The 21,372-nt window shown below is 35.5% G+C and overlaps 1 protein-coding gene across 1 annotated transcript in view; it reads left to right on the plus strand.

Moving 5' to 3' along the window:
- Positions 1 to 8,756: 8,756 nt before the first annotated feature.
- aub (piwi like RNA-mediated gene silencing protein aubergine) overlaps positions 8,757 to 21,372 on the plus strand; it is a 196,283-nt gene continuing 183,667 nt past the window's right edge. Inside the window, exon 1 of the mRNA XM_090400335.1 lies at positions 8,757 to 8,827. Coding sequence (XP_090256461.1) covers positions 8,806 to 8,827 — 22 coding nt within the window. The 5' untranslated portion in view covers positions 8,757 to 8,805. The remainder of the gene's footprint in view (positions 8,828 to 21,372) is intronic.

Raw genomic sequence — 21,372 nt, forward strand, 5'->3', positions numbered from 1 at the left:
ACATCACTTCTTGAAGTTACTTTAGGCCAGCTTTTGACATAAAGTCTCCTCATGTATGATGCAATGAAAACCTATCAGTGGATGACCAACATGTTTTGCAAACAGATTTACAAATGCTGCTTCCTTACCAATCATGCTGGGTGCACTATCTGTTGTGACGAATATCACTTTTGAAATATCAATTTACCGAATAGATAATTCGTTCATAACTGTTTTACATATTTCAACCCAAATGGTACGCTCAGGTAGTGTTACAAGGTTAATCATCTCTTCGCATAATTCATCATCCCTACAAAATTGAGCAAAGATTGCCAGCCTAGCTGATGATATAATGTCTGTGCTCTCATCAACACAAATAGAAAAGAACTTACATGAAGCCAAATCTTTTGTTAATTGTTTTGCTGTTTTCCTTTTCAACTTACATATCCTATCCTTAACCGTTTTTCCTACTCACAGACAAATCTTTGATGCGCTGAATAATTTTTACATTTTCTGAAAGATTGTCAAAAAGGAAAGGAGTACATTCTAGCCATGTTTTTTTAATATACTCCCATCACTGAGTGGTTTTCTATGTTGGGCAATAACTTTTGAAACCTCAAAACTAGCACCAACTAAGTTGGAACTAGGCCTACCTGAAATAAATTTCATCAAAGTATCGGACTGATTTTTTGTCTGGCTCATTTTTATTGCTTAAGTTTTTATGGACCGTTTCAAAATGTCTCTTTACAGAAGAAGTCCTACAAACAACTGATTCGGAACATAAAATGCATAATGCTTTATTATCTTTCTTAATCATACCAAAATTTTTGTCCAGTATTCTTTAAATTGATACTGACAAAAATTATAATTTGGACTTAGAAAATGTCATCATAATCACTCTCTGTATACACCTACCAAGTTTAAGCAAACCAAAAATTAGTACAGTTATAAGCCTACCTATACCTACACACATGCAAATGAAATGAAAGATAATGGTACTTATGCCATCTAATCACGTGCAGATAACACTTCATAATCCTGAATATTGATAATACATTTCATAGCTTTAACAATAACTTATGTTTATAGTAATGTAAAGAAAATTTGCATTTATATCTAATAAATTAAAAATATTAATTGATAATAAATACTTCCAATCCATATTTTAATGACTTAAATCCAAACCCACATGTATACACACTTTAGAAAACCGATAAATTCTTTACGAAACACGAAAAAATATATGAAATGATGGTTTTGAGTCACGCCACGTCTGGCTGCCTGGCGAATGATGCAAAAACTGAACGTGATAAAATCCGTACGTCAGTATATCGCGGAGATCGATGGCTTGGAAATGGATGTTTGTTTCATTTTCTTATTACTGTCCACGCGGTTAGCCGAGTGGCTATGCGCTTCGTAAACATATGCCTGGGAAAGGAGTGTCCTGCGTTCGATTCCCGTCGCTGACGTGAGGAGCATAGGCTCTTTCTCGGACATAGAAGCTAGCCGGTCTTGGGTGTGGACCGTAGGGTTTTTCTTCCCAGTTTATTTGGGGCTTTTCTTCCCGCAAGCAGGCAAACCGGCCCCGTAAACACACACGCTTCTACAGACATAGGATACCTCCAGAAATAAGGAGTAACCAACCTATTCCGTAGAATTTCGGCTCCGAATACCCACACGGTAAAAAGTGTAGGTCTACGCGTGAGCGTAAATCAGGACAGGATAGGATCGCTCTACTTAATAAAATTGTATTCTATTAAGTTAAATTATGGAACTCAACTGGGTTGCATGCCGACAAAAAATCGTTGACTTGTCACGTTTGGCACGCGTACCAAGGGTTTCAGACCCTTGGGCCAGGACATTTTATAAACGTGCACCAATCTTTGTGCTGAAGCATTGTTATCTTGGCAGAGTTAAAACTTAAAACTTTTAAAAATCGCACATAGTGCGAGTGGGAGATTGAATCTTGTGCGCAGCAGTTTATGCGCATATCTTAGAAGGAACATTTGCAATCATTTCTTTATTGATGGTTTAGTCACTCCTAATTTTATTTTATCTAATTTTGCTGCGACAAATAGTTCGACTGAAAGTAAGATTGAAACAATCGACAGTTGTAATACAGATCCTAAATACCACATTCATTCAGCTACCGCAGAATTATTAATATCAGTTGGAATTATTATGAATTAATCCTTACTTGTTATTTTGCGCAATATACAATTTTGAGCGTTATTAGTAAACCAAGAGTGTATGTCGACTTCCCAGCCACCAGATCATACTATCTGCCTACGATATTTGTATTGTTATATGGAAGCAAAGCTGCCATATTCAAAACCCATAAATGGCGGAAGGCTTAATAAACTTTAAGCTCAAGAAAGGCAGGTTAAAACTATGAAAGGCATCGAAAATAAATTACGTCAGGATGGTGCCAAAAAGTTGTACTTATACAGTGATGAAAACACCGGGGGAGGGGGGATCCTCCTCTTGTTTAGATGGCTTCATCATTCGACTATATTTCAATATAAAGAAAATATTCTTTCCAAAAAAAAGAGTTAGAACTCAATACTGAAAAAAAATAATCTATACTACTTTATAAGAATGAATATCCCATTCAATCACCTAGGAAAAGATAATGAAGCAATAACTTTGTGCAAGCAAAAGCGTTATAATAATAATATAACATTGCACTTGAAAGTGCAATGTTATATTATTATTATTATTACGTGAACTCTCCTGGAATCAAATAATCATCGAGGGAGAGATATAAAATAACACATTTTATTTAATTATTGTTTATAACTATACACTCTTAATATTTCCCTGACTTTAAATGGTATTTAAAATTGCTTTTAAAAGAAATGTTATAAAGGTGTGTGTGTGTGTGTGTGTGTGTGTGTTTAGACAAATAAAATGTGATTACGATAGTTTTTGTTATTAAAAAAAAAGCTCTTATAAAATAATATCATTTGAATTTACTTATTTTAAATAACGCTTTCAATTAAAACAAAAATAATAAACTCCATATTTTTAATACGAGGTGTGGTTTAAATACGCTTAAAAGTTTAACCGCATAGTACTAAATATGTATATATTTAGATAGATATGTACTAAAAGGATTTGTCTAATAATATCAAATATTTCTCGTAATAGAGCCTCCGTAGCTCACTCGGTATAGACGAGGCGCTTTTGTTCCAAAAGACCTGGGTTCGATTCCCGTCTATAACGTGAGGAACCTTTATCTGGTCTCTTTCGACAAAAGATCGGTTATCCGGTCTCATACGGAAAGGAGAGGGTGGTTTTTTCTCCCGGAAACTCTAGTTTTTTGTCCTTCAGAGCTGGCAAACCGGCCAAGAGAACACACGCAGTTGACGGACAAAAGAATACGTTATAACCAATAGCTTCATGTTGGTTTCGTAAGATCGTGCCGTACTACCCTTATGTGGCTCACGGCCGCTGTTTCATCATACGCTAATTAATTAATCTCTCATAATAATAATAATAATAATAAACACGAGCTCATATCCATCTATTGGATATCGCATGATTTTATGTTGGCATTAATAACCCCTTTCTATTGGAATAATTTCCCTCTAATTTTCCACATGAATATATATATATATATATATATATATATATATATATATATATATATATATATATATATATATATATATATATATATATATATATATATATATATATATATATACAGTTTTTTAGATATGTAGCAAGTAAAAGGAAAAATGTACATGGCAGATTGATTTTAAAGAATGCCGATGGTAGGGAGGTAACTGAATCAGTTGAGATAGTTGAGTTACTGAGTGAGCACTTTGCAAAAGTATATCATCCAGGTGGTGACATTGCAGAAACGAATAAACCAGTAGATTATACGGGAATTGTGGTTAATGAAGTGGAGGTGAGTAGTCTATTGCATAACCTCAATGTCAATACATCTGTGGGATTGGATGGTATACCAGCTCGTGTTGTACGAGAAGCAGCTAAAGAATTGTCAGTACCCTTGACCATTTTGTTTAATTTGAGTCTCGGGTCTGAGTTAGTCCCGAGGGGGTGGAAAGAGGGGAAAATAGTTCCACTGCATAAAGGTGGTTCCAAGACTGCTGTTGTAAATTACTGACCGATTAGCATATCAGGAATCATTGTCAAGGTCTTAGAGAAAATAGTCAAGAGGAAAATACAATATTGGATAGAAGAAAATGGGATACTGTATCGGGGACAGCATGGTTTTGTGAAGGGTAGGTCATGCCTCAGTAACTTGCTCACGTATTATAACACAGTGACGGCTGAACTGGATAAGGGTAATGGGTTTACAGTGATTCTACTGGACCTTGCCAAGGCCTTTGACAGGATTCCACATGGAATTCTAATCAGTAAATTGCAGCATATGGGAATGGACATAGGGTTGGTGAGATGGATAGGAGGGTGGTTGACGGAGAGATATCAGAGAGTGGTTTACTCGAGAGTAGAGTCCACAAGACGGCCTGTGACTAGTGGTGTGCCACAAGGATCTGTTCTTGGACCACTGCTGTTTAATTTGTTCATAAATGATATAGGAAATGGTCTGAGAGGAACAGTTCATTTGTTTGCGGATGATGCGAAGTTGGGTAGGGCAATAGTGAATGCAGATGACGTCAAAATTTTGCAGGATGATTTGGATAGATTGGAGGTCTGGGCTAAGGAGAATGGATGTCAGTTTAATGTGGCAAAATGTAAGGTTATGCATTTTGGGGTGAAAAGATTGGCGGCAGTTTACTGCATTGGTGGAACCCTGCTCCAGGAAATTGATGAGGCACGAGATTTAGGAGTGTTGGTAGATAAGGAATTGAAATTTAGGGGACACATTGCAAAAGTGACCAAAACAGCTCATCAAATCACTTGGTTGCTGAAGAATACGTTGACAAGCAGAGACAAGCAGGTTATTGTTCCTCTCTATCGAGCCTTGATAAGACCTCATCTAGACTACTGTGCTCAGATTTGGTCACCTAGGTTTCTTCTTGATGGGGAGGAGGTGGAGAGGATCCAGAGGCGAGTGACCAAGATGATAGCAGGTCTGTGGAATGAACCGTATGAGAACAGGTTGAGGATTTGTGGGTTGCAAAAATTGGTTGATAGGCGGAGGAGGGGAGATATGATTGAGACATTCAAATTACTGAAGGGTTTCTATAAAATTAATTCAGAAGATATTTTTGAGAACAGGGCTGGTTGTGGGAGGACTAGGGGATATCCATGGAAACTGGGCAAAAGTGTGGTTAGTAAAGGTGTTAGAGCTGGGTTCTTTACTTTTAGAGTAGTGAATGAGTGGAATGCGCTCCCTGAGTCTGTGGTGGATGCTGTGACAGTGTATCAGTTTAAGGCGAGGTATGATAGATACTGTATGAATGTCAAATAGTTGTGATGAATATGATTTGGGGCCTCCCTCGATGAGTCTAATGACTCCCTGGAGTTGCCCGTAATAATAGTAATAATAATAATAATATATATTGAAACATAGATTTAATGACTTAAAAACCGAGATAACTTATAAAGATTTTAATGAGAATAATACAACTAGTTTCGGCTTATAACAGTCTTCCTCAGGTATTCATAAAGGAAAAGAATAGTAATAAAAATTGAAGTATCTAAAAAAACTGGAAATTACAGGTAAAAATTGCCACATAATTGATACATAAAAAACGTTGTATTTTTTGAAGTTGTTAAAATTTGAAAAAATAACAATGATTTTTATGTATCAATTATGTGTGGCAATTTTTACCTGAAATTTCCAGTTTTTTTTAGATACTTCAATGTTTATTACTATTCTTTTCCTTTATGAATACCTGAGGAAGGCTGTTATAAGCCGAAACTAGTTGTATTATTCTCATTAAAATCTTTATAAGTTATCTCGGGTTTTAAGTCATTAAATTTATGTTTTAAAATGTATCACAACAACCGAGTAAAAGCCTATGATCATATATATATATATATATATATATATATATATATATATATATATATATATATATATATATATATATATATATATATATATATATATATATATATATATATATTTTTTTTTTTTTTTACATAAAGTATTGGAAATTATTTCTTAATCTCGGTCTTCTATGATATACTGTTCTAGTTATTGCATAGTTACGACTGAAGTAGTGTTTTAACATAACTGTATAGCAGCACAGGTCTTTTTACTTCAAATATTTTTGTGTTCCGTCATTGCAGTCCGTATGAGTGCGGCATTTTTTCTCTGTTCCTAGAATATCAGTGTTGCGATTTTATTATACTGATGATTATACACAGAATACATAATACATTTGTATGATGTTATAGTATGTTTCGCATAACACCTTGTAGATTAGGGGTTTTAGGTATTCAGTTGCTATTATTCAGCGTTTGTTTTGAATATATATATCATCTCATCTTCTTTTTTTACCCTCTTTTACCTTGCGGTGTCGAGGGTTTATTAATCATCGGACCTCAAACCGTTCACAGGATAAGGTGTTCAACCCTGCACCCCGGTGTGTCTTATGTCCAGTAGTGTTGAGTTCTCAAGGCCGATTTGCCTGCTTTGCGGGATGAAAAACCCCAGGATAAACTGGAGAAAAAACCCTACTGTCCACGCCCAAGACTGACTAACTTGGCTATGGCTGAGGAAGATCCTTTAGCTCCTCACGTAACCGATGGGAATCGAATCTAGGACACTCCTTCCCCAGGTATATGGTTGCGAAGCTCACAGCCATTAGGCTAACCGCTCGTACTATATACCAACAGGAGGGAGGCGACTCTACCAAACTACACGATCTTACTGTCGAATCTACACAATCCGCTATTTGTACTATGACATCCACTTTTACTGCAATTCACCACACGGTATTTTTGGCGGTTTAATACGTTTTCTCTAGTCATCATCCAGGCAAGCTGAGAAAAGGTCAAAGAATTTCGCCATTGTTTCTCTAATTTGTAAGACAACATTCTTTTTAAATATCATGATTCGAGTATGCCATAGCACTCGTTATATCAGCAAGTGCAGTGATCTTGGATAAGGTCATTGTTATTCGAAATATTTTTGGCATGATATCGTAAAGATGAAATCTTCTCAATACAAAATTTGCTTATTTAATAATTATTTAGAATGTATATATTTCGATCATTCGTTCCACTGAATGATCTCTTGAAGGATATCAAATGATATAATTCTTCCAGAATAAAACAACGATATATACAAATGAGATTAAACATGTAAAATATTATTCGCAGCAATATTACCCTGATCCTGCTAATAATAATAATGAGTATTATTGCATGACGTTCTCCGTAGAGTCCCAAGACTCAGCAGGAGGCCACTCTACCAAACTACACGATCTTACTGTCGAATCTGCGCAATCTGTTGTTTGTAATATGACATTCACTTTTACTGCAATTCATCACACGGTATTTTTGGTGGTTTAATACATCTTCTCTTGCCATTTTTTTTTTTTTTTTGTTGGGGAAGAAAAACGCGAGTTTACGGGAGACGACCCCTGCCTACTTATGAGATCAGCTACCCCATCTTAATTTGAAATAGATCATATAAAAATTCCATTCATCAATGAGAATTGAAGCAAGATCTTTTCCAATAGAAGAGCTCATGCTCTGTTGTTCTTCTAGCTGCTTATATTGCCGCATAGCTGCATCATGGTTCATAACTCTGTCCATTATAGCTCAACAAATTTGTAGTGGCATAATTGCAGATATAATGACCAATAGAATCAAGCTTATTGTAGTAAATACACAGATGGTAGATTTATTATCTGTCCGTATATATTAATACCCACTTTATAAAGTGTGTATTTTTATGCACCACTTCTTTTTCGAAAATCAGAAACCAGATCTCCCAGCCATAACGAAGGAACGTGATTCCACAAATAATTAATGCAATAACTGATTGCAATAAAATTCATTGATTTTAAGATGGCATTGTGTGAATAATGGTTAGCACAACAACAACTACTACTACTACTGCTACTAATAATAATAATGGAATTTAAGGTTCAGATAAATAAAACTGTTAAGAGAACAGTTAAAAATGAAGGGAAGAAATTATTTTTTTTTCCAAAAAAATTCTAAATTAATTTTCTACTTATTATTTGGAGATTTTAATCATAATTTAATTCATGAATATAGTTTAATATACTACTATATATAATGTAATTTAAATTATTGCGTTATAATTTTTAGAAAGGTCTAAAGATTTTTTTTCATTAGAGTTATATAAATGCAGTTTTAAATGCATACATTACATTATATTATATGCAGTATATAAATACAGTTTTAAATGCATACATTATATTATTTGCAGTATATAAATACAGTTTTAAATGCATATATTATATTATATACAGTAGGTATATAATGTATACCTACTGTATATTATATACAGTAGGTATACATTATATACCTACTGTATATAATATAATATATACCTACTGTATATATTATATTATATACAGTAGGTAAATAAACTTTTAAATCATATATTATGTAATTATATTATATTATATATATAAGACAAATGCAATATGCTAATTTTCACTTTAGTCTCATGTCTTATTTAATATTTAACACAAGCCACGCGCCTATGTACGCGTGCGGTTATGCTTCTAACGTCATCTTCAATATAAGCACGAGAAAGGTTGTTGAATGCGCATAAGGACGAATGGTATTTTTTCTGGTTTTTTTTTAATATATTTTTTATTGTGCTATCTTGGGTAACGTAACTTCAGAAGGTATACATCTGATTGGTTTGGGCAGACGTGACAGGAAGATCAGAGGAAGATGGACGAGTCAACAATTTCAGGTACATATTTTTATTTACATATAATAATACTATGTTCTTAGAAAGTTGCAAGGTATAGAGTTTTTCATAGTTGTTTTAAGAAAGCTTGTTTACGAATTATAAAGGATTTCATCGTTAAAATATTTCATTAGCTATACTTGATTTTACGATTTACAATTATGAAGCTCTTAACTCTTGTACGAATTAATATAACAGTTTTTAATAATAATGTAATATCCTAGATTGGTGAAGGATAATGTCAACCATACATGAGAAGCTTAATTAACATTATAAAGAATTCGTTTTTTTATGATAAAATTACGTTGAGTGTTTGTACTAAGTGATAAAGGATTTATTTCTGAATACTGATTTTCACTGTAATTAGTATCTGAGAACAATTTAATAATAATAATAATAATTATAATAATAATCTCATACTTTAAAATAGCTTTTCAAATCTTAACTTTACAATTCTGTAAACACCGTTACTGGTTAGGTGCTACGATGCAATCGCCAAAACACGAAATGAGTTTCGTCGTTTTAGACGAACAATATGGCGATTCCCGCCTTTTAAGCTCCCAATTGTCTGCTATTTAGAAATATTTAAGCTGGTATGAAAGGCGTTCTGGCAGTTCCCATTTCAAGCCCTTTGCATTCGGGATAGTTATTTTATATTTTGAAATACTCAATTCGAAATATTTTACACTATGTATGTACGTGTGCATGTGTGTGTGTATTATATATATATATATATATATATATATATATATATATATATATATATATATATATATATATATATATATATATATATATATATATATATATATATATATATATATATATATATATATATATATATATATATATATATATATATGTTAAAGATACCAAGCTATTTTAAACCTGGTTTTTTTTTACTCCATTTCCCAAGTAAGCAAATAGACAGACAAATCAAGTTTGTGCCTGCACGTATTGGAAGTCTAGCTGACCCTCAAAGTAGTGCAACTCATGGTAAAAGTAGAATAAGCTCTGATCATTATTCTTAATATTTACCCTTAATGCACAGCCCATCTCCTTGAGCAGATGTATGATGCTATGTACTAAAGGCAAGGGGTCACTACCCAGACCGGTTTCGACCTTATGAATAAGTAAAGCCGTCTCTAAAAATTCGGACGATCCTTAGGCCACTCAATTGTTGGCGAAAGACCGTTCATCTCAGCGATGGCCTTCCACCCACCACCACCACCGAGCAGAACCGCTCATATTCCGAAGAAAAGCATTCACCGACAAAGCCCCTCACCTGGCCGTGCCGGAAAACACTTTCCACGGAGACTCAAATTGCTCCCTTAAGGAAAAACCTTAAGAGAGCGAACTCATAATAGTCCCCACCGGTTTCGACCTTTATTGAGGTCTCATCAGTGGGAGCCAGGCTAGAAATACCAAGATTTAGTAATACAGAGCTTATAAGTATTATCCAGAACAAGTTACCATAAGGTGTTTTAACCTTATTAAATAAAAATCTCTGGATGAGATATAAATGTAGAAAGTATTTTACCTTGGTATAATAAATGTTAAAGATACCAAGCTATTTTACACCTGTTTTTTTTTTACTCCATTTCCCAAGTAAGCAAACAGACAGACAAGTCAAGTTTGTGCCTGCACGTATTGGAAGTCTAGCTGACCCTCAAAGTAGTGCAAGTATTATAGAATATATATTAAGAATAGTGATCAGAGCTTATTCTACTTTTTTAACATGTTTATCATACCGAATCTTAAAATCCTTAACACACTTTGCATTAACAACATATTCTGGTAATGCGTTCCATTTCATGTAAAAAAAAAATCCACTCCTCTTCATCACATTCTTTCATAACTTCCAGGGATGGCTTCTGATTCTTCTTCTTCTTTCACCTTCTACTCGTTTTATAATCCCATCCGATAAAATCCTCTCACTAACTTAAATGTTTCTATCATATCACCTCTTTTCCTCCTATCCATCAAACTCAGCAATCCACATGTCCTCAACCTCTCTCCATAGCCAGCATTCCAAAGTCCTGATGTTGTCTTAGTCACCCGTCTCTGGATCCTCTCTAATGTTTCCACATCACATTGAAAACCAGGAGACCAAGTCTGAGTACAATAGTCCAAGTGTGTTCTGACCAGTGGCGGCCCATACATAGCACCGCGACACTTCAGTACCCCAAGGAAAAAATGAAAAAAAAAAAAAAAAAAATTTGTTTGTGTTTATAAATAATAACAATGTTTACAACATTATATAAATGCAATACAACATGTTAAAGGTTACAGCTTATATTTCGACATTGATTGAGTAGTTAATAATTGGAATTGTTCTATTAACGCTTTAGATTACGAAACAAATGCACTGCGATCTAACACCGATATTTGTTTGCGCTTGTCATTGCACGTTACATCATTCCCATACCTGTTCAAACGCCAGTGTATCTTTAGTATGCTTACGAATGGTGCATGGTGAACTATTTTTTGTAAATCTTATTTTATTTTGTTAAATTAACATATAATTATTTATTTATTATAGATACAAGGCTGAATTATGACGAGTGTCACTGTTGAAAATATGAAAAGGATTATATTTTTTTAATTATCATTACATGAAACAAATGCACTGCTATCTAACGCCGATATTCGTTTGCGCATGTCATTACTTCAATTATTGGTGTTTGTTCGTGGTGAGGATGAAATATTTTTAATAAAGAAATTTTTAATATGTAAATTTATTTATTAATAAATTCGTTACTGATTAGGAAAAAAAAACGATTTTTTAATTTTATTTATTATTATTTTTTTTTATATGCAGCACTCCTACTTTCACCGGCCGCCACTGGGTTCTGACCAGTGCTTTATACAGTGGCACAACCACTTCTTTATCCCTATATGTTAGAGTACTTCTTATTATAGCGGCACTACGATGTGCAGTCTTTGCAACATAATAATAATAAGAATAAAATATATTATGTTATTTATTTTCAAGCAGAAACGGTAATATAGATAATATAGGGCATCCCTCGATGAGTCTAAGGACTCCCTGGAGTTGCCCGTAATAATAATAATAATAATAATACATGTTAGATCTGAATGGTATGGAAGCAGTATACTGAAAATACATTTGTTTAGTTTGTTAATTATGCTGTTTCTATTATTCTGTTTATTCAGGCTATATCTGACTTATGCGCAAATTTAATTGCTCGGATTTCGTTAGGATCATGAAATACCTGTAAACCTCCAGAGAGTGAATTAATATCAGAACAATGAAATGTTAGCTACTAGGATAAATTGTAGAAATGTGTGTTATTATTTTGATAGATACTGAGAAGAAGTTACTATTATTTCTAGGCTTTCGAGAAGTCAGTTGACTTCTCGAAAGCCTAGAAATAAGTGCTTCTTACAATCGCTAGTTGTAAGAAGCACTTACGGAATTCATTGTGATGGAAATATAATATATGCATAATGGATAATCAAGCATCTATCCTTGGAAGTTGTATAAAGTTAGACCAGGATGTCAGGACAGGTAAACGGATAATTTTTCTACGGCCCAGTCTTATGACTGTAGAGGTTTGTGGTAATAATAATGATCATGGAAGTGCAGCTTATGTAGTGATTAATTGCATTTATTTATTAATTATTATTATTATTATTATATGACGCCTTCAAGGAGTCAAAGGCCTCATCTTTATTATTTTGTTTGATAACTCTTTCGGAAGGTAGAATAACCATCAAAAGGCAGCAGTTAATCCAAAATGAAATTAGTTACAAAAGGAGTTGGATAAGCCCTTTTTTTTTCTCATTAAAGTGACACATGCTTAACTTTAATGCTAATAAATTAAACAACTATACAGTTGTGACCTTGTTGGAGATCGTGAAGATATCGGAGATATACCAGAATCTCTCATGCTTAATATGCATGACGTCATTAGTAGGATTTAGCACGTTTCGGTCTACATGTCAAGCACAGTACATTTTAACAGTATCAGACAACCAGGGATTCACTCCTGCAATATTCGGCAGCAAACTCTTTGGAGATGATTCGGATTAATTTTTTTAATCGTTTTTCTTATAAATCTTAAATTATGGTTTAAGAAGTTCCTTTGATTCAGTAAGGAATGCGGACGGACTCTTTGGGCGTATTTTTTATGCGCATACTCTTATGAGCCTCTGTACCTCAGTTAGACCTGGATTCGATTCCCATCAGTGACGTGAGGAACCTTTATCTGGTCTCTTTCAACGAAAGATGAGTAAGTCGGTCTCATAAGTTTTTTTTTCTTTCTCCACATAGAAACTCGGGTTTTTTGTTCCCCAGAACAGGCAACCTTCCCCGTGAGCACTCACGGACTAGTCAGAAATACTGCTCTTAGGGGATGCAGCAAGGAGTGCATAATTAGCTGTAAGCCCATTGGTGGTGGTGGTGGTGGTGGTGGTGGTGGTGGTGGGGAACTCAATCCGTTCTAGGATAGGATGGACGAGCAGATATGATGATACTCTTTATGCGCAGAAAATTATGACATATAACGTAATTTAAGCGGAACATTTATTCGTTATTTATTTATTTTTTTAAGTTCTAAATAAAGTATATAAAAGCCATATATCTTGGACTTTTCGATTTAAAGGGGAAAAAAGGTATTTTTGGGAATTGAAAAAAAAAAAAAAATATCTAAATTGAAGAATATTCCTGGGTTTTGGAATTTTGTATGTAAGTTATATATCAGAATCTGCCTTTATGAGAAATTTCATGTATAGTTCATCTTGTCATAAGTTTCTGCAGGCAAGGGAAACCTTGCTTGCCAAAGACTGACTGATTCTGGAAAAGAGGAAAACAGGCTAGAAAAAAAAAAAAAAAATTGTGTTCTTCTGATTGGTGACAAGATGAACTATACCCTCTGTCCAAAAAGAAACTGAATTTTTGATAGAAAATAAAACACAGGCCAATTATAATTATTCAAATAATTTATTTCAATCAATATACTCTCCCTCAGCTTCGATACGGCGTTGGGCACGGTCAATTAATTCGTTAAACGAGTTTTTTTATATCGGTTTTTGAGGGTCGTGGTTACTCCATTTGAACGTTTTCAATGGTGTCCTATCGCTTTCCTTTCATCAGCAAATGAAGTCGGGGGAAGAGAAAGAAGTCACAGGGCGCTAAAGCAGGTGAATACGGCGAGTGATCCAACACACAAACTTGGTTTTTGCTCAAAAACTGTCTCAAAATGTTCGAACGATGAGATGGTGCATTATCGTGCAAAAGTGACCAGCTGCCTACATCACGATATTCATGCCGTACGCGACGAATTCTTGCTATCAATCGCTTCAAAATTTAGATAAAACTCACCATTGATCATTTGGCCAGGCGGAATGAATTCTTTGTGGATAATGCCATTAGAATCGTAGAAACAAATCAGCATTGTCTGTATACTTTTGACTTCTCCAAGCGACTTTTTTTCGGATGCCCATCTTCTGGTGGTCTCCACTCAGCACTCTTACGCTTTGTTTCGGGCTCATAACTCAAAACACCACGTTTCCACCATTAACGATCGTTTCAATGAAGTTTGAGTCCTTACAAGCGGTTTTAATGAGGTCCTTGCAGTGTTCAGTTCGATACATTTTTTGGTCGCGGTCAACTTGTGGGGAACAAATCGCGAATTCAATTTACGAAGGCCCAAACACACGGTCAAAATGTTGTGCACAGTTGATTTTGGAATCTACAATTCATCTTCAATCAATCTCACGGACGATTTCGGGTTTTCTTTGATGAAATCACGCACTTTTTGGATATTAACTTCACTCAGTCCAGTTTTTGGATGGCTGGCGTTCTGTCATCCTCAAGCGTCTCACGACCACTTTGAAATCGCCTGAACCACTCGTAAACTTGAGTACGGAATAAGCATTCATCACCGTATGCTTTTCAAAGCATTTGATGCGTTTCAGTAAAACTTTTACCAAGTTTAACACAAAAGTCAATCGCAGCTCTTGTTTGAAACTCATTTTCCAACCATTCGTCAAAATATACTGACACTCTTGGCTATAACTCAGCATCTAATGAAACAAATGTCATAAAAAGTTGACACAACACTAATGAAGGTTGCTGCTTTTGACAACAAAAAGATACAACAGGTGGCGCCACTAGTTTCTTCTATTTCCTAAAAGTTCGGTTTCCTTTTGGACAGAGGGTGCATAGTCGTGCAGAGCTTTGCAGCATACCACTAGTCCTTCTCTTTGATCATACATCACTATATGTTACCCTTTGCTGCCTGTCTGTTAGCTACTTTCTTATCCATATTCCATGTCACTAGCATCATATCCATCCTCATTTGCTCCATTTATCTTGTCAAATGTGTTTGCAAAGTTGTTCAACAGCATCATATCAGAGTGTTTCCATTTCCTTTATCCAACTCTAATATAAGCAGAGTCAATTACTATGATAACAACTCCCGTTTCACAAAGCCATGTTGTCCCTTTCTACTCATTTTTGAATTGTGGTCTACATCTGCTTTTCCAAAACCTTAACCACTACTCTTGAGATATTGAAAAGTCTATAATTTCAATGGGGTTTTTCAATTGAAAGTGACTTAGCTGATCTCATATGGAGGTAGCAGGGTTTTTTCTTCTGGAAACTTGGGTTTTTCATCCTGCATACAGACAAGCCTTTAGGACGCATGCAATTTACAGACAAAAAACACTAGTGGTGGTGGTGTGTAGTAGATAGTACTGGTGTAGTTGATGGAGACAGAGAGTTGTAGAGCAGATGCCCTCCCTCGATGAGGCTTTGGACTCCTTGGAGGTGTCACATTATTATTATTATTATTTACGAAATAATAATAATAAATTCTTTATCCATCAGTAATGGTAACAGTTTGCAGATGCCCCTTCCTTCATTTCCTTATCATCACTATTGGCCTTAGTCCAGGACTGTTGTAATGCACTAAGCAACTAAGGCAATGCCTAGGAGCACAAGTATATATATATATATATATATATATATATATATTTCCATTTTCTCCATGTATTTTTTAGGATAGCTGGGCTTTCTTTTTCCTTGTGGATTCTATTCAAAAGCTGCATAATGACAAATTGATTCCAGATCTTTTTTATGTGTATGTCCAATCTGTCTGAATTTTCCTTTTCTGATTTCCATGTTAACAGTTTGCTAATTTGTTTGTTCTTTTCCAGAGGACTTCTTTACTAATAATTTGGGCCACCATATTTGATGCTCTACAGACGTTAGCTGATGAAAGTTTCTAGTTTTCTTTTACCTCCTTTGAAATCAACTATGTTTACATCCATATAAAAAAAAATAATAAATTTAATACATGCAATAACTTTTTATTTTTGTATAAGATATTTTTGTTTTTGATATTTTTATATAAGATGTTTTTATTTTAGTATATGAAATAAGGAAAACTGAGTGTAGAATGGAAATACTATGCTAAACATCACACTGCAAGACAAAATGAGGAATGAAGATTTAAGAAAATAAACAAATATGTGGGATATAGAAGAGATTTTTATAAAATGGGAATGGGCAGGGCATATTACACAGATGAAAAGTTATTGTTATCATTATTATTAACATCTGACCTTCATGGAGTCAGAGACTTATCATGGTGATAAGTCTCTGACTCCATGAAGAGTAGTGATGGTAGCAAACATGCTCCCATGATGGTAGTTTGCTACCATCATTCGGTCTGATTTGATTGACTACCATGAATGATTACCATCATTCGGTTTGAGTTGGATTGCCAGCTTTCTGTCTGGACGCACACTGTGTGTGATGGTGGATGGCTCCCTATCCCCTATCTCTCACCATTCAATTAATGCTCGGGTACCACAAAGTTCTGTCCTCTCACCAGCCCTCTTCCTGCTATATATCAATGACCTAATTCAGTTGACCTCCAACCCAATACACAGTTTTGCAAATGACAGCACACTACACTCCTCGCTTGCATTTGATAAACCTTACCCTACACAACTCACCTCAACCTACAGAATATCAACCACCACTACCCTCAATTCTGATCTCCAAGCCATCCTAGAATGGGGATTCGGATAACCTCATCGATTTCAGTGCTAATAAAACCCAGTTCTGTACTATTTCCCATAAAAAGAACCATTTTTTCCCAGTATCCTTTTTTGACGATACCCAAATTTACAGACAGTTTGAGATCTCTCTTCTTGGAATTACCCTCAATTTACCATGAAACCTCTCCTGGCATAAACACATCACAATCATTGCATCCTCAGCTTCCAAAAAACTAGGATTTCTCTTTCGCTCAAGACATTACTTCACCCCTGAACAGCTGTTAACATTATACAAATCACAAATCTGCCCAGCTATTGAATACGACTCTCTCAAAATGCTTGACTCAATACAGAGGAGAGCAGTTAGACTTATTAATGACCCATCTCTTACCAACTCTCTCTCCTCCCACTTTCACACAGACGTATGGTTTCTGCAGTATGCATATTCTACAAATATTTCCATGGGAAATGCACATCTGAAATAACATCAATAATTCCTCCACTCAGTACTAAGCTCGTTGGAACACGTGCAGCTGCTGCTCAACATCCCTCACAGTACACCTAGAAACAAACAGAACAAGTTTCTTTTCCTCCTCCTTCATCCCTTCAACTGCTGGACTGTGGAACAGTCTCCCACTGCTGTGTTTCCCAAGGAATATAATTTACAGTCATTTAAATCAAATGTAAACAAGTTCCTCCTTTCCCAACCCACTACTTATACACGGTACTAATGTACTATAGGTTGATCAGTCAACCTCTTGATGTATGGGCACAACATAAAAAAAACAACAAAAAAACTATTGTACACAATGCTCATCCAACCGTGCTTTAAACTGATTCAATGTGTCTACACTCACAACAAACTCAAGCATTGCATTCCACTCACCAACCACTTTCCATATAAAGAACCTGCTCCTCACTTATCTCTTTACACCTTCCTTATACAGTTTCCAGTGATGACCTCTTGTTCTACCCCCCTCACCCATTCTGTGAACAATCCCTTCTATGTCCACCTGATAACAACCTCTGACTAGCTTATATGTCTCAATCATATCCTCCCCTCCTCCTCCTCCTATTCACGAGGCTTTGCCATTTATGTTCTCTCAATATGTCTTCGTACTTCACATTCCAAAGACCACCGACCACTTTGTGAATCTTCTTTCGACCGTTTCTAACATATTCTCGTCACCATGAAAACCTAGCAATCAAATCTGTGTGCAATAATTCATATGAAGCATGATCAAGGCCTTATACAATGGCATCATAACCTCTTTGTTTCTGTAAGTCAGGTTGACTGCTAGAATATGTTGTAGTTGCAGGTGCAACTTTTGAGTTGGATGACACAGCAGTTTTTGTGTGGCAACTGTTGAAGTAAGAGTGTGTGAGTGGAGCATGTCAGAAGTTGTGTCATGGAGCAAAGAGCTGTGATACAATTTTACTGTAAATTAGGGAAAACTGCTATATAAGTGTACCAAGACCTAAAAAAAGTGTATACTCATGACTGTCTGAGTTGGGCACAAGCGTTCTGCTGGTTTTCACATTTAAAAGGGAGAGGGGAGTCCCTGGAGGATGAACTGTGATGTGGACAGCCATATTTTTGGACTGACTAATGAAAATGTAGTGAAAGCTAGCAAAATTGTTGCCCATGACAATTGAATAACCGCTAGGCTACTCTCTGTACAGCTTGATGTTGGTAAGGAAATGGCCAGATTAAACTATTCCCCAACAACAATTGGTTTCTGTTGCACAGTAACATGCCCATGCACTGTGCGCTGCTTGTGAATCAGCTTCTAGATTAGAAGTTGATCTCTGTGATCAACCCCCCTCAGCCCCTCATTTGCCAGATTTGGCTCCTGCAGACTTTTTCCTCTTCCCAAATATGAAGTACGCCTTGAAAGGGAAGAACTACTTCAGTGACCTTGAGGACATCCAACACTGAGGGGGGGGGGATTCCCATTCAGGACTTCCGCCGTGCCTTTGAACATCTGTATGATAGATGTAAACTTTGTATGGAGTTAGAAGGAGATTATTTTGAATCTATGTAATTGACAATTCCAAATATAGTTCTTTGTTTTGATATAATAATTGTTGCCTTATTACTTAATGGGCACACTGTATGTATATATATACAGGGTGTTCGGGATAAATTTGACAGTTTCGTAAGGAAAAAGAAAATCTTCTTTGTATCTATTAAATTTAATGAATTGACAAAAAAACATTACAGGCAGAGTTAATTACAATACTATCAACAAGATTTACTCAAAATAACCACCATTAGCATCGATCACAGCTTCAATTCTGCTTCGGAACCTCGAACAAGCTGATGCTACAGTCTCCCTGGGAAGGGCCGCAAAAACTGTTTTAATTTTATCCATTAACTGGGCTTTTGTATTACTGGAAGTGCGATTGGTGTCTTTTTCAACTGTGCCGCATACAAAATAATCCATGGGGTTAAGGTCTGGGGAGTTTGGAGGCCAAACATTTGGACTGGTGAAGTCGTAGAAATTTTCAGACAACCATTTTTGACTTTTCCCAGAGGTGTGGCAAGGGGCCGAATCCTGCTGCCATACATACGGCCTACCATTGGCTACCCTTGTTATCCAGGGCTTGACTACAGTTAGCAACTCCACGAACAAAGCCCAAATTCCAATGCCAGGGTTCTTCAACACCTGTTCCTGCAGATTTGCGAGGAATTCTGCTGTACGAACGCAATCAGATCGTCTGCTAGGGATCTTTCTTCTTGCTACATCCTCGTAGTCACCATTGCAAGTCTCTAGTTCATGCCTGATTGTTTTTACTGTATTCAGGGAGCATTGGGCAGCAGTCGTAATATCCTTATTTTGATGGCGGGCACGAATCATCATGATACAAGTTATTCTCTTCCATGATTCAGGTGGGTTCCAGCTATCCATCCTTTCTGACATCTTGTATATGAATGAAGAAGGGTCCAAACTTTTAAATGAAGAGAAGTGTGTGTTAATACATGTAACTTACGGAAAAATATAATTAATTATAAATATGTCAAATTTATCCCGAACACCCTGTATATATATATATATGTGGTAATCAGCTTTTACTCGGTTGTTGTACATTTGAAAAAAATATAGATTTAATGACTATAAAACCGAGATAACATATAAAGATTTTAATGATAAATATACTACTAGTTTTGGCATATAGCAGCCTTCTTCAGGTATTTATAAAGGAATACTAATAAACATTGAATTATCTAAACAAACTGGAAATTACAGGTATACAAATTGCCTCACATAATCGATACATAAAAACGTTGTATTTTTTCAAGTTGTTCCAACTGGCGTGCCATTGTTTATTGCAATTGTGCGTGAGGTTCACGTGAACGCCAATATTGAACAACTGCAGCATGGCTATCTGGGATGTTATAACTTAAATTGTTGTTTAAGTGGACCGGGTTCAGCAGGATTTCCCTTGATTCTACAATTTTCCTCTCAAACTCATCATCACAGCGAAAGATATTTTCTGATCTATTCCAGCAAACGGAGTGGCTTTGTTGGTCATCATTAGGATTATTTGAAAAAAGAACATGACTGGATAACGCAGTTGCATGAGATCTTTTGTAAGAGATGTCTCTCTTATGCTCTTCTGTCCGTTGTTCAATAGATTTGTTTGTTTGTCCAAAGTACGGGATATTGCAATCGCACCACAATTTATATACTCCAGGATACTTAAGGTTGTGATGAGTAGGTTTTGGATGGCTGATTAGAGAACAGATTTTAGGAAGTGTGGTGAAGAAGGTCCTGATATTATATTTTTTAAGGACTTTAGCTATTTTTTTGGAGACTGTGCTAATGTATGGAATGGAGATGTTACCTTTAAAATTAATAGTCTCTGTTGTGCACTGCCTAGGAGGATCCAGAAGAAATTTCTTAATTGTTTTTTCAGAGTATCCATTTTGTTTAAAAATAAGAGTGAGGTGATTCATTTCTTTTTGTAGTTCATCTTGTTCATTTAAGAGAGAACGTGCTCTGTGTCCTAAGGTAGATATAGTTCCAAGTTTTTGTCGTGGAAAATGATGAGAAAGATTATGCAGATATCTATTGGTATGCGTAGGTTTTCTGTACATAGAGATTTTTAATCTTTCAGAGCATCGTGTAAGCATAACATCCAAGAAAGGTAAGGAGTTATTATTTTCTAGATCAGCAGTAAATTTTATATTAGGATGTTGGATGTTTAGATGACGAAGAAAATCTGTGAGAGATGTGTGCCCGTGATTCCAAATAATGAATATATCATCAACATATCTTTTCCAAACTTTTGGTTTAAATGAGAAGGAAGATATGGCTTTCTTTTCAAAATCTTCAAGGAAGATGTTAGCTAGCACTGGGGACCAAGGATTGCCCATTGCCAGGCCTTGTTTTTGTTGGTAAATGGAGTCCTGATATCTGAAGTAACCAGAATGAATGCAATGCTTTAATAAAGTGAACATTTTTTTGGATAATTTGTCCTGTAGTAATGTAAGTACCTCGTCCGTAGGA

The sequence above is a fragment of the Typopeltis vanoorti genome, chromosome 11 (genome assembly GCF_054136105.1).
Source record: "Typopeltis vanoorti isolate ZY-2024b chromosome 11, IOZ_Tvanoo_1.0, whole genome shotgun sequence".
Lineage (NCBI taxonomy): Eukaryota > Metazoa > Arthropoda > Arachnida > Uropygi > Thelyphonidae > Typopeltis > Typopeltis vanoorti.